This window comes from Etheostoma cragini, chromosome 11 (genome assembly GCF_013103735.1).
Source record: "Etheostoma cragini isolate CJK2018 chromosome 11, CSU_Ecrag_1.0, whole genome shotgun sequence".
Lineage (NCBI taxonomy): Eukaryota > Metazoa > Chordata > Actinopteri > Perciformes > Percidae > Etheostoma > Etheostoma cragini.
Window position 1 is genome coordinate 25,876,306 of NC_048417.1, and position 14,378 is coordinate 25,890,683.

Genomic DNA, 14,378 nt, shown 5'->3' on the forward strand with positions numbered 1-14,378 from the left:
TTTAGCGTTTGTGCCAGATAATAGTATCTCCACTTAATTAGCTGGACCTGTAAATAGGGTTTGGACTTTTAATGCAACACAGACAACTCGGCTTATCTTGTGAAATATCCCACACAAAATACATCACTCACCAATCAACGTGTATCTTAGCATACATCTCTCGGCTTTAATTTAATTTAAAAGCCAATCCGGGTTTACTCTTAGTTCATATTAGTTCATATAGTGTCTGCAAATACAATTTTAAGACCTAAAATTGACATACTGCATACCCTTGAAATGAGAGCTGTTAACTTATCCTGTGTCCGAATGTGGCATACTTTTGAATTATCTTTTAATGAGCATGAAGTGAACTCCATTTTAAATATTATTCAAGACATTGTAAGGAGAATGCATCACCTCACTTCCAGGTTGACTTGATTCTGTCAGTACATCTTCAGCAAAGGTAAAGCTGTCAAAGATTGGCACTTTTTAGATGGTGGTTGAGAATAACCATTACGATTCGGGGTTACAAATTTGTGGGTAAGGATTATAACATATGTAGGACGTTGGACAGGCCCTCCACATCTTGTAAAAGTGCTTTGAACCCGACTCTATGCCCATATGTTGCCCCCTCTGCTTACCTTAGCCCCCTGGATCTGATATTACAAAATGGGTCTCTTTGGTAATTCAAATCATTGTGTTCTCTCTTCTGTCTGGGGTATTTGGAAATTGTGTTAAAAGAACACCTAAATAAACTTCTAAGAGATTGTATTATTCAACCTAATTCATGATTTTATAATTCCATTTGTGTTTGTTGTAATCTATTGCAGCCTATGTTACGGTTTTCTGAATGGTGCCAAGCCATCATACTTTAATCATTACATCTTGCATGTAAATCAACTGATTAACCTTCATTTGGCCTGTAAACATCTTTCACCACAAAACCAATGTTTCAATCATTAACTTTCTGGTGAAAGTACATTTGTTGCACATACCTGAACATATCATAGTGCAATTCTTTCAGTTAAGTTATTGTAACAATCACTTAGATTAAGACCAAACAATGTAAACTACATGTTTCAAAATGACCCTTTGAAGTGCTGAAGATGATCTGTTTGTGTCACTCTTTCCACATGACAGTAGGCAAAATTGTAACAACAATGTTCAACAACAAATTATTTTCATAATTCACATAACCTAATCAGAAGTGTGATCAATGAAGACAACCTGCCCAATCAGTATTGCAACAAACCTTCAGTAATCAAATACTGTAAAAAACATTGTGACAGAAGTAAAATAAATGTTTACTATAAATACTGTAAAGGTTTCCTGTAGTACACACTGCAGTACACTAATCTGGATTTGGACATAAATTTTGGTCCAAATCACAACGTACGTTTTCATAGTTCATGCACTGTAGTGGCTACTCTGTTTCAAAATTATAGCCACTTCCCCGCAATAGAAGAGCGGTTTTAATGCACCTTCGTTCCTTTATTGTTGATCCAGGAACCATGTGGTTGTTGTTGGAAAATAATAATTAAAAACAATTATCCTACCTATAGAAATAAATCTGTATGTTCCTACCAAAACGTTGTAGGCTAATGTTGCATGTGTGTGACTCAGGGAAACTATACTACTGGTTTCTTAAATAATGTCCAAGAATATGAAAGAGGATGACTATGTATGGTTAAAAAACTGAAAGCAGTGGCCGGGTTAGTTCAGTTGGTAGAGCAGGCGCACATCCAGTGGAGCTTGAAAGTTCTAATTATCCTAAACACACCTCAAAATCCACGGTGGATTATATCAAGAGGCGTAAACTGAAGGTTTTGCCATGGCCTTCACAATCTCCTGATCTCAAAATAATTCAAAATCTATGGATAGACCTTAAAAGAGCAGTGCGTGACAGACAGCCCAGAAATCTCAAAGAACTGGAAGATGTTTGAAAGGAAGAATGGGTGAAGATACCTCGAACAAAAATTTAAAGACTCTTGGCTGGCTACAAGTAGCATTTCCAAACTGTGATACTTGCCAAGGGTGGGGGGGGTGTACAAGGTATTAACTCTGCAGGGTGCCCAAACTTTTGCAGGCGCCATTTTTGGCACTTAAAAGTGTAAATGATGGAAATAAAATCTAAGTTTTTGTGACATGTTATACGAATGTCTAATCTGTCGTTTGATGCATTTTGGAGATTTTTCCATATTTTCTTTGCTTCTTTATGAACATTAATACAAATCTTTACATGGGGTGCCCAAACTTTTGAGCACCACTGTATATAGTGGTTTTCTCCTCAACGCAGAAGGTTCGACTCAGTCCTGTGGTCCATAACTACGTGTCACTCCCCCTCTCTCCACGTTCATGTCTTTAGCTGTCCTGTGGTAATAAAGCGCCCCAAAAGGAATCTTTAAAATAAAGAATTCTGAAATCCAGGACTTCCAAATAACTTCCACTCGTGTTTCCAACTGTGGAATCAATTATTATGCAGTATTGTAAGGTACCAACACTAAGGTTTTGGGTTCAAATCTCACGGAGGTCACATGAACATCTCACACCTTGGAGTGGGGATTCTGAAGTTTTGCATTGCATTGTATTAGGCAAAATAAACAAGCATACATACATTATATTAGGCAAATGTTTTATTGATCTCTTACAAACAATAAGCATTTTAACAATAGAGAAGAAAAAATATTAGGAGAATAAAGGTTATGCATGTATGACTGTAGTTTATTTCAATGTAAAAACTGGTATTTCTAGATGTTTGTACAGAGTCAGTGTCAGATTACTTAGATTTCTGAAAAGAGGTACTTTTTGATAATCTGTTGGGTTATTTGTACTTAATATAGATAGAATATTACCACATGCATGTCACAAAAAATGTAATTACTTAATACAATTAGTTGTTTTCTCGCCCAGGACTCTTGAAAACTACTAACTAATCTCACTGAGGACTTCCTGGAAGTAAATATAACATCTGTGGGTATTTAGAGAGGAAAAAAACCTTTTACAACTCACAGTATGTTTTCTCTTCAGATTTTTTTACTTTGCATAAATTGCATCTTCCGCATCAGGTATGCATCCACTGAAATCTAATGTAACTATCTGTGTAACTATCTGAACGACACATGTATCAGGTAAACAAAGAAATCCGAGGCAGTTACCAAAAGGTTGTGGTCTTTATTACACCGATAAATAGCACATGTCCATGTTTCAGAGGTTGCTTCAGTGAGAGAAACGATTAATCCCTTTTAAACCGCTGTACAGTTTTTCTTGCGATGGTGATATAAAATACGCTACCCCCTAAAAATCCATTAAGGTTTCTCCATCATGTTTTTCTACATCATCTAACCTATATCATGGAATACTACAAAAACACTGTTATAGTTTGTTTAAATGTGACTCATTGATTCCCATCATATTTAATCATAAATCGTTTTTAAAATGTTCCAGTCAAACCTCTTATTCTGCATGTTTTCTTCTTTGTTTTTATGTATCAGTTTCTACCAGTAGGGTTTTCAATCCGTCCACCCACTAACACCTACACCATACAGAGAACGTCACATTTTAAACACACTTTAATTTAGGTTTTAACAGTAGAACAGCTGCATTAGAGTCAAAAGAAACAACTCCTCTAGTGAAATATGCAATATATGTAAGAACACAAGGATTACATGTATTCAAAATACGTCCAGAGACAGGATCCCAGTCACCTCTCTCTGTCTCTTCTGTTCAATGACTGAGGAGCAGCAGCGAGCCGACGGACGCGTTGTAGTGGGTGTGTGCTGTAGTACCGCAAATAAGAAAAGCATTCTATTGCTTCAAACCTTTCTCTCTGTGTCATCATTAACAACTGTTTCCTTTAGCATTATGTGTTTGTGATTTTGTCAGAAGATGATTTCAGCATTGCAAAAAAAGAAATAGAAAAAATACTGCGAACCAAGCATTCAGTCCATTTGGAACAGGCACGTGTCCAATCGGGCACTGCACATGTTAACATGGCAAGTTATAAAGGATCATAGCTATCTTTACACCCAACATAGTTTAATTCTGCTATGAAAGGGCTTTACTCAACATTCAGAAACTGCTTTTTGGCTCTTTTTTTTTTCTTTTCTTTTTTTTAACCAGGAATCTGAAAAGGATATATATAAACTCAACCCTTTGCTCTTGTATGGCTGAAACTAATTTCCTAAGCCATTATGAATTCCAAAACCTTTTTGGGAGCTTTGAACATACAATAAGAATGCTCTGTAGCCTGGTAACCAGACAGATATGGGAGCTATTTCTTTTTTCTTTCTTTTTTTTTTTAAATTACAGATGCATCTGGTGCCACTACACCTAGATCAGGGTCTCATATTGGGTGGCTGTGGCTCAGTGGTAGAGCATTTCCCTGCCAATTGGAAGGTTGGTGGTTCGATCCCTGTCCCATGTCAAAGTTTCCTTGGGTCACAGTGTATGAATGGAAGTGAATGGTTCCTGCTTATTGTAAAAAAAAAATATATATATTCTGTCGAAGGACTATTTTCAAATTCTAAAGGCAAAAAGACATTTCACAGACATTTGGAGGCTACGTTGTCACCTCTGCATGCTGTAATCGGCCTACATTTGTCCATTGCTTAGCGCCTGTTTTGTTGCTCTGGTTGTTCGGTAGGTCTATCCCATTACATCCAGAGGCATTCTGCTCTACAGCTGTTGATAACTGCCCTTGAAAATTGAAAATGAACTGAGAGGTTCCGGGCTAACTCTTTGGTCTGGTGATGTTATCATGTCCTTCCATGTATCCTTTCATTCTTCAGATCTGATAATACTATACACATTGGTGACAAGCAGGGCAGGTGGGGCTGGTAGTAATCCACGACGGGTGTCCTCACTGCCAGTGCAGACAAGCGTACAGTACACATCATTCCTTTATCAAGAAAACCCAAATGTAGACATAAGCTATAAACAATATAAACAGTCTGGTAAGATGCATATCTTTTTAGATATAAGTTAACTAGGCTGTGTGTTCTCCACTGATACGTGAAGAATGCAAAAGACTCAGCAGATAAGAGCAATATTTAAAACGGATCCAGTGTGACTATGTTTGGCACCCAAAGCCAAAAGGTTTCCAACATTCGAGCTGATCTGAAGAACGATAGATGCTCTGCTGCTAATCCCTTCCCAGGTAGAAGTAGAAGTAGAAGTAGAGTAAACTGCTCCAAAGAAAAACAAACAACAATCTCCGCTCTCATTACTCGTTTCAGCTCAAGTTAGAATAAAGCCAGTGGCCACCCTGAGCTCTGAATGGGCTGACGAGAGCCAATCAACAATACTGTGTTGTCCCGCAGAAAGCACCAGGCCAGGACTCCTGCCTAAGCGGCTTATCCAGGGCCAGCAAGTCCTTGCCCATGCTGCCTGCAGATGTTCTCCAACCTGACTCTGGCTTTAACGTCATGTGGAGCAGAGGCCTGATGAAATCCCTCAGTCCTGATGGGTCTTTTCCTGAATGAATTTGTATTCATACTGAAAAAGACAAAAGCAGAAAAAAACTGTAGACAGAACAGCTGAATCTACCTTCATGGCCGGTTTCTTGGAGTGTATAACTTTACAGTCCACTCTAAGAAACCAGCATTAATCTAATACACTTGAGATTTGGCAAAGCAGATTTACTGAAGTTATTCCAATTTCTTACCAAGGCTAGCTGCCGTCCTATGTTTCCCATAGTTATCACTCCTGCGAAGAAGATGCAAGGTAACCAGGAGCGGATATATAGGAAATCTGGAGAAGTATACCTGTGCAGGGAAGAATACATACATTCAAACAAAACCAACCAACACATTACATTGATCTATGTTTTGCTCTGATTATCTTGGTTTGACTATTTAAAAGGTCAAATACACCAAAATATCTCAGACAGCGAAACCTTTTCAACTCAAAGAGAAATTCACAAATCCATTGAAGAAAAGCAATTGTGTCAGCTTTGTGTGACAAATTCGATTTGTCAGCAGAAACATACTAATGCTTTATTTAAGTCCAATTGAAATCCCAGTGAGTAATTTAGGAAAGGTGTATTTAAAATTGTGTTAACCTGTAAACATTTGTGTTCAGGAATCTTAGCCAGGCCACACACTCTACAGGTAACACAACACTGTGCTGCCATGTAACAACCTTTAAAGGCAAAACATAATGTAGCTATACAGTCTTTAAAAAATACAGTATTACATTTACAACATATGTTTTCTGTTCATCATAGTCCGTTGGCTTCCACACGCTATCAATGTGCAAACTAGGTGCTAGGGAACTTACTGGAAGACTCCATTATAAACCAGGAGTTGGGTGGCCAGCGTTGCCAACAGGGCGATGCTGACTCCCAGGCCAAAGCCGCTGCGGGAGCGGTCAAACGTCCACCACAGACCAACGGAGAGCGCCGCCAGAGTCAGAGACAGCTGGACGTTGTTGGCAAAGTCCACTTTCTGACAAAGGTAGGGTCAAGGACCAAGCAGTCAATGGCTGGCGGCTCCAAACTTGTTTACATAGCTGTGTTACAGTGCAGAAGTAGACATATCTGTGGAGATGCATGTACAACATAACCTTTCACCCAGTTAGCCACCAAATCATCAGTGCCTTCCTTTGCTTAAATAGTGATACATACAAAGGTGTACACACAAGGCTCTGCCTATATTCACAGGGGAGAAATACTGTCAAAGTCTTAGACAGAGATAGACTCTTTTTCCCACCAAAACCCTAAGCACTGAACTGAACAACAGATCCATAAAGGATACAGCACTGGCATGGTTGATGCCCACAAACACAGCCACGCAGCGCATCACACTGGACCATTCGCGCTTGAACTTGTGTGGCTCACCCAGAAGGCTGTCGATGCAGGGGTACAACAGCCCGATCATTGCTGCGAGGGGAACAAAGGTAGAGAGAATAAACAGAGCCGAAAATCAAGACACAACACAACCAACTTTCACTACTATGGCGGCAGACTCAAAAAGCCTGGAGGTATTTGCTGAGAATAAGCATTTTTGTCAAAAATGTTAGAGAAGGTTGTGGCCAACCAACTAACTGCTGTGTTGGAGAGACACATTATCAAATAGTTCAATCAGGGTCTTGGAAACCGCACTATTCAAAAACTGCTCTGGGGGGTTTCTAATGATATTTTAATGTCCTCTGATGTGGGTAAGTGTTCTGTGTTGGTACAACTTCAGCATTTGACACAGAAGACCATCACATCTTGATAACAAGGTTACACAACTGGGGGAGTATATCAGGCATAGCAAAGAAATATGAACAAGCCAGAATGTTTTCCCCCTTTCCCAGAATAGATCAGTGATGTAGCTAGACCTATCTCTGGAAATGCGAGACCAGGGGGGACCTGGGCCAGAGCCTTTGTTTAATAAGATTGGAAATATTTCTTGTTGGAAAGTCAAATAAGTACATAGAGACAAAGACAAAGAAAAAGTATAGGGAACATAGGTACGTGGAACACGTGTACGGGAAACAGAGGTAGAAATCTTTGAAATGGTAACACTTTATTGCCTCTGCACAATAAAGTATTATTTGATGTTCTTCTGTTCTCACACTTCGTTGTTGCGGGCCAACCTTCTTTTGACAATGAGCCAATCAAATTAAGACAAAACTGTGGCTCTATATCAACAGGACGCTTAATATCTGCTGTGCTATAGTCATTACTTAAGGTCAACGGATTTAAAACAAGTTCGACATGGAGGACACATTTACTCAGTTAGCATAAGGATCTAGGCATAATTTCATCAAGTTACCCCCAGAAACATCACAGTTATAATACTAAAGCAAATTATTGTAGATTAATTGTTTAAATAAAATCTGATGGCACCGTGGGAGATCCTCCCACTTTCATTATTTTGTAGAATTCAAACCGTTAGGATGGATATGCTTCTTAGGCTGGTATATCTTTTTTAGAGCCCGACCAATAAAATGACTTTTAAGGCCGTTACCAATACAAATATTTGGTTTTTAAAAATCTGATACATTGGCCGATATATATATTTATATATATTTTTTTAAATCCAGAAATGTGTAACAAAACATAAACAGATTAGTTATTTGTAGTTATTTATGAGTTTTCACTAGAATAATACAATTTTTTCTTATTGTTACAACAGAACATCAAAATATATTAAGTCCGGATAAATAAAATGTATAAGAATACAAACTTAAGATATGAAACTTAAAGGCCTTTGAACAAAAACACAATAAAAAACAACAACTAACTTGAGTGTGAAAATAAAAAAGAACCAAAAATAAATAAATGATCACACTGATCATAGAAAAATTCAAAGTTAAAAAATAAAGTTATATTATTGAGTATGAAAACTCTTGTTTTACATTTTACTTAATAATTGCAAGCACATTGCTGTATTTATTGTTGCAAAACTTGTTATATACTGTAGGCCTATATAGTTTGTTTGTAACCACGACAACACCAATGACACTCAATGCTGATGCTGTCACGTAAATAGTTCCGGGTTAAATCTACCCACTTCCGGTTTAGGCCCCGCCCAGTCCGAGTACGGATCCGGATACAGATAATTCATGTGGTAAACAGATACAGATAATGCTGTACTCGCTCATCCCTAGTTCTTTCAATCATAGATTTCTCATGTCTTATCCAAACAACGTCAAACTTGGCACTGCACACACTTGTGCCCCTAGCAAGAAACCTGTCAAGTTTGAACAGTTCAAGAAATATGCGAATAACAAACACACTGACATATAGACGTCCCTGTAGCCTAATAGATAGCCTATTGAATAAATTGATGATACAGAAGACAAACCAGTTTGTGGAATGATGCATCAGCGTGTGATATTTGCAACGATGTGACTTAAAAACAGTGGTAGCCTAACTATAACTGGCATCACGCTCAGTCTGCCACTAGCTGGTTGTGCTCTGCATGTGTGGGATTCTGAAACAGCCCTAAAACTTCAGGAGTTGTCGTTTGTTCATTCAAAGTCAAAGACAGTCCATAGTAGTGCTACTTGGCACATTTTTGTGATTCTGAGGTGTATTTCACACCATATCTGTCTCTGGTCCTGCGCTGTGCTCAGTCAGTGTGCAGTGTGAGAGGGGGAGAGGCCAGCAGCTAGAGCAGCAAAAGCCAATGTGTGCTTCTTTTACCGATATAGGCCTATATTTAACTATATCTTTTGCATTTCTAATCCAAATAACTCATAGAAATCCATCAGACTAACAGTTTGTGAGATATGCGAATAACAGGCACACAGACAGACATTACTGTAATTTATAGATAGATATTACTTAATGTGCGATAAATAAGGAATGGATTACCTTAAGCGATCATCTACTCCTAAACAACTATTTTAACAGAATATGGATTTAAAGAACTATGCCTTCATATGTGCATAACCTGTTTACATTCCCAAATAATCGCATATGGACCCTTGAATCTTGAGGTGCCTGAGATTCTAACTCAGACTGCCAAACCACTCACTGTGGAAATGTGTGTTTCATGTAGCTGTAGTGTAACCTAAACCACTCTGGTTTGCAGTCCAATGCCACCTGGTGTGTTCAGTGTGGCAGCCCCTAGATCTGTCCGTTAGTGTGTGCATGATAGGTGTGACATTTAAACTGTCTCCTGGCCATACAATCTGAAACCAGTATGTTTAGCCACTAGTTAAGGATATTTTCACCTTTGTTATGTGTGCTTAAATGTAAAAATTAAAATAAACCACATGGGACTTTTTTTTGGACATACCTGAGGCTGTGCCACAGCAGGGCGGCACCCACCAGGCTGAGGAAAAGATACTGCTGATGACATCTGGGGGAAAGAGGGTGACGTTCCTTTGCACTTGAAGTAAGTTCAGCACCAAGGCCAGGAAGACGCCTACAGAGAACAGCAGGGCTCCTCGGATCACCAGGTTGGTGGTCCTACAATGCAGAGACAAAAGGAGTCATTGCAATCTAGTTTCTGAACTTTTTTAAGTGAATTTGACAAGGAAACACAAACATATTATATATAAATCATCAGATTCTGCCGTTTTGTTTTTTACTTTGACAGCAAATTCTCAGCCATTGTCGTGTCTCTTCATTAGAAATATGACTCCTGCTACTCTGCTGCAAAAAAAACTAAATAGGTGATATTTATATTTAAAACAGGTTCTCAAAAGTTAACTCCGGGTTACCTTTTGCAAAGCAAATTGAAAAAAATTGAAAAAAGCTGCCTGTAAAACCCAGCGGTTGCCGGGAAGTTGCGGTCAAATATTTTCCGTGTTAATTGCGCTACAAAACAACTGATAGGCAGGCTACATAGAATAACAACATCAACAACCGGTGATTCATATTATTAGGGCCAGAGTGCTGGATGTAAAGGGCAAGGCCAAAAATCACTGAATGCCTGTGACCTTTGATCCTTCAGTCAGCATTACTTTAAAAACGCAAAAACATTATGTAAAAAGATATTACCACGTGGGCTCAGGAACACTTTGGAAAACCATGGTGAGTTAACTCAGTTTGGGGCTATTACTACAAGTGCAAGTTAAATTCTACAATGCAAAGTGAAAGCCATGTATCATTATTACCCAGAAACGCAGATGGCTGCTCAGGGCCCGAGCTCATCTGAGATGGACTGATGCAAAATGGAAAAGTGTGCTGTGGTCTAAAGGGTCCATATTTTAAATAGTTTTTTGGAAATCGCGGACGCCATGTCATCTGGGCGCGGCTGTGGCTCAGTGGTAGAGCGGTTGCCTTCAAATCGGAAGGTTGGTGGTTTGATTCCCGCCGCTGCAGTCATTGTCGAAGTGTCCTTGGGCAAGACACTGAACCCCGAGTTTCCCCCGGTGCTGCGCATCGGAGTGTGAATGTGTGTGAATGTTTATCTGATGAGCAGGTGGCACCTTGTACGGCAGCCCCGGCCACAGTGTATGAATGTGTGTGAATGGTGAATGTCTCCTGTAGATGTAAAAGCGCTTTGAGCAGTTGTTAAGACTGGAAAAGCGCTATATAAGTACAGCACATTTACATTTACATTTACATCTGGGCCAAAGAGGAAAAGGACCATCCAGATTGTTATCAGCTCAAAGTTCAAAAGCACGCATCTGTGATGGTATTGGGGTGTGTTAGTTAGTGTTCATATTCCACTAATAGGGCACCCAGATAGCTCAGTTGGTAGAGCGGGTGCCCATAATACAGAGGTTCACTCCTTGACGAATCCGGCCTGCGGCCCTTTGCTGCATGTCACTCCCCCTCTCTCTCTCCCCTTTCATAACTTCAACTGTCCTGTCCATTAAAGGCCTAAAAATGCCCAAGAATAATCTTTAAAAAAACAAAATATTCCACTAATAAATGTGGAATGTCTGATGTCTGAGCAAATCTAACATGAAAATTTAAAGGGGTCCCTTCTAAACTGAACTTGTGAACATGATCAAGGAGCATTATAGTGTTAGTGCCCATGGCATGGGTAACTTGCACATCTGTGGCACCATTAATGCTTAAAGAGAATTACCGGTTTTGGAGCAACATATGCTGCCATCCAAGCAACGTTTTCTTCACGGACACCCCTGCTAATTTCACCAAGACAATGCCAAGCCCCATTCTGCAGACCGCCTGCAGTCCAGACCTGTCTCCTTTTGAAAATGTGTGGAGCATTATGAAGCGCAAAATACGTCACGGAGACCCCGGCCTGTTGAGCAACTGAAGTCGCACATCAAGCAAGAATGGGAAAGAATTCCACATACAAAGCTTCAAATATTACTGTCCTCAGTTCCCAAATGCTTAGTCTGTGTTGTTAAAAGGAATGGTGATGTAACACAGTGGTAAACATGGCCCCTGTCCCAGCTTTTTTGAAAGTGTTACAGGCATCAAATTCAAGATGAGTGGAGATTTGCAAAAAGACAACAAATTTTATCAGTTTAAACATTAAATATCTTGTCTTTGTAGTGCATTCCATTAATAGGATGAAAAGGACTTGAAAACCATTGAATTCTGTTTTTATTTACCTTTTACACAACATCCCATCTTCATTGGAATTGGGATTTGTAGAATAAAAAAATATGAAAATAACAACCTATTTTAATTCAATTTGTGCAGAGGGAATTATTTCCACTTAAAGATAATAAAGATAATTTGTTTATTAGTCCCCAATGGGGAAATTACTGCACTACACTCTGTGTACACACTTTTTGTTAGTACTCAAACACAGGCCTGAAATACACACATGCGCAGGACCTATACATGGAGAGATGTCAGAGTGATTGGGCTGCCAGCTGAACAAGCGCCCTGAGCGGTCGGGGGGGTACGGTGCCTTGCTCAAGGGCACCTGGCAGTGCCCAGGAGGTGAACTGGCATCTCTCCAGCCACCAATCCACGCTCCCAACTTTTTGGGTCCATACAGGGATTTGAACCAGTGACCCTCCGGTTCCCAACCCAACTCCCTATGGTCTGAGCTACTGCCACCCCCACTTGCCAGTCCACTACACTTCAGTGTGTTGCTGACTTGCACAAATCGCTCTTTTAAAATAACCTGGGAAGCAGATGGGAAAACCTAACTTTTTTTAATGATATTAAACAAAGAGAATATTCTCCCTTCGTCTTACAGGGTAATTTCATTTTTTCATTCAACTTGGACCCCATTTCCTCATGCATTTGTGTGTAGTATATTGATGTGACCAAAGATCTTTGAAATTGTTCCAATATTGAGTGAGATTGCAGTAACAAACCAGAGGGAACAGAGTAGCAATGTAACCTGTAACCCATTTGTGCACTAAAAGTAATTTTGTTTTTGGTACTAGCAGGTCTTGATTGTTATTAAAATTCTCTGACTACGTTATCAATCTCACAAAATGAATTCTTGTCCGACGACAGCGGTGTGGAGAGTGGAAAGCGAGTTGGGGAAAAAGGCATTCTGTCTGTTGTTTTGAAGTAGGCTCCAGAAATTAAAGGTTCATGTTTTTCAGTGCCATGGCTCAATATTTATAGGATTCCGACAATGTGGATAACGTCATTATATTTTGATGACCATCTGTATTCATGCTTTTGGTCATCATGTTATTCTTTTTAAGGTTAGCTAATGTGGAGAAGGTGCAGCACTAACCTGTTGGTGATGACTGGGATATAGGGGCCCCGGGAAGGCCGTGGCATCTGCCCAGGCCCCGACCACTGCTGCTGGCTGCTGGCCACTGTGCTGTCGCTCATGGCTGTCAGCGTTAGGGACATTCATAAGCCTAGGTCAGGAAAATACAGATAAGGGCGTGACGTCTTCATCTGCCAGTGAGTTCAATGTCCTCTTCTCACATCCCAAACAAAGCTGAAAAACAAGGACAGACAGGGAGTTAAGAGAGACTGTAAAATCCACCCTAAAACACAATTTACATTCTACTATTTCAGTCATTTTATACCGTCTGTATGCACAAATATATACATACATCCGTCGTCCTAGCGAGGAATCAGACCTTTAGAATTAAAGGGTATACTTTTTTACACAAGTGCAACTTTTTAAAAGTGCTGCAAAGTGAGGTTGATTGACTTACTTACAAATATGTAGCATATATTTAGTATTATTCATAACATTAAACTTCTGTGAATTTGACTTTAAGATCATTATGATTCTTGTGTTGGACTGCGCTCTCCTTTATTCCAGGCTGTGCCTCTCGTGCAATGATAGATAGATAGATAGATAGATAGATAGATAGATAGATAGATAGGTATCCCCAAAAATTGGAAATTATGGTGTTACAGCAGCAAGAGGATAAAAGAGGCACACATATGGGTTAGTTCACTTCATGCGAATCGTGGTCATCTAAGGAATTACTTTAACACAGCTTTCATTAATTTCCTAATAGTGACTTAACGTTAGCTATCGACAGGGTTGCTGTGGCAATAAAGTGGCTACCCGACGAACTTAGCTAGCTAGCTTAAACGCCAATCATTAAGCAGGGTCAATAGCATTTCAATAGATTCTCGCTGCTGATGAGTACGTTAAAATGAGGCAATGAAACACCTAGTAACATTACATTTGGTCACATTACGTTTAACAAATATAGTTAACTACCGTCATGGCTCAAGCTAACTAATTTAACATATCCGTTGCGTTCACGGATATGTTAAATTAGTTAGCTTGAGCCATCACGCTAGTTGACTAGCCTGATTAACGTTACATAGCTAGCTATGTAATAAGCTAGCTAACATTAGCTAACTGCATTTGTTAGTCATAGTTAGCTGGCGTTACCCGTCGTACTTCACTGGTAAGGTCAAAGATAACCCTTACCTTATGTTGACTGAGACTTTCCAATACAATCATATGGCATTTAAATAGCTCAACACCAGGCTGTAAAACACGAAATAAGTTAGCCTTCTTCTCTCCCTACTGAGACTACTTCCGGTTATCTAAGCTAAATAAACCACATCCACCCAATCAGCGTGACATGAC

The 14,378-nt window shown here is 39.5% G+C and overlaps 1 protein-coding gene across 2 annotated transcripts; it reads right to left on the reverse strand.

The window, feature by feature from the left end:
- Positions 1-4,491: 4,491 nt before the first annotated feature.
- On the reverse strand, positions 4,492-14,378 carry insig2 (insulin induced gene 2). Of its 2 annotated transcripts, none has more exons than XM_034885214.1 (7): positions 14,217-14,378; positions 13,044-13,256; positions 9,711-9,883; positions 6,732-6,856; positions 6,256-6,422; positions 5,642-5,741; positions 4,492-5,472 (listed from the first exon to the last, which is right to left on the reverse strand). In XM_034885214.1, exons 2-7 carry the CDS (start codon positions 13,163-13,165, stop codon positions 5,431-5,433), a joined length of 729 nt encoding a protein of 242 aa, XP_034741105.1. In that variant the 5' UTR covers positions 13,166-13,256; positions 14,217-14,378; the 3' UTR covers positions 4,492-5,430. The 2 variants fall into 2 exon arrangements, with proteins under 2 accessions (XP_034741105.1, XP_034741106.1); XM_034885215.1 differs by having other exon boundaries at positions 4,504-5,472; positions 13,044-13,173; positions 14,217-14,371.

Bases quoted from the DNA above. Each gene is read 5' to 3' on its own strand.
- insig2 (XM_034885214.1), bottom strand. From the start codon at position 13,165: ATGTCCCTAACGCTGACAGCCATGAGCGACAGCACAGTGGCCAGCAGC. The intron at 6,423-6,731 runs GTATCCTTTATG...TACCTTTGTCAG, and splicing joins GCATCAACCATGCCAGTGCT to AAAGTGGACTTTGCCAACAA. The intron at 5,742-6,255 runs GTAAGTTCCCTA...TTCCCTGCACAG, and splicing joins GTTTATAATGGAGTCTTCCA to GTATACTTCTCCAGATTTCC.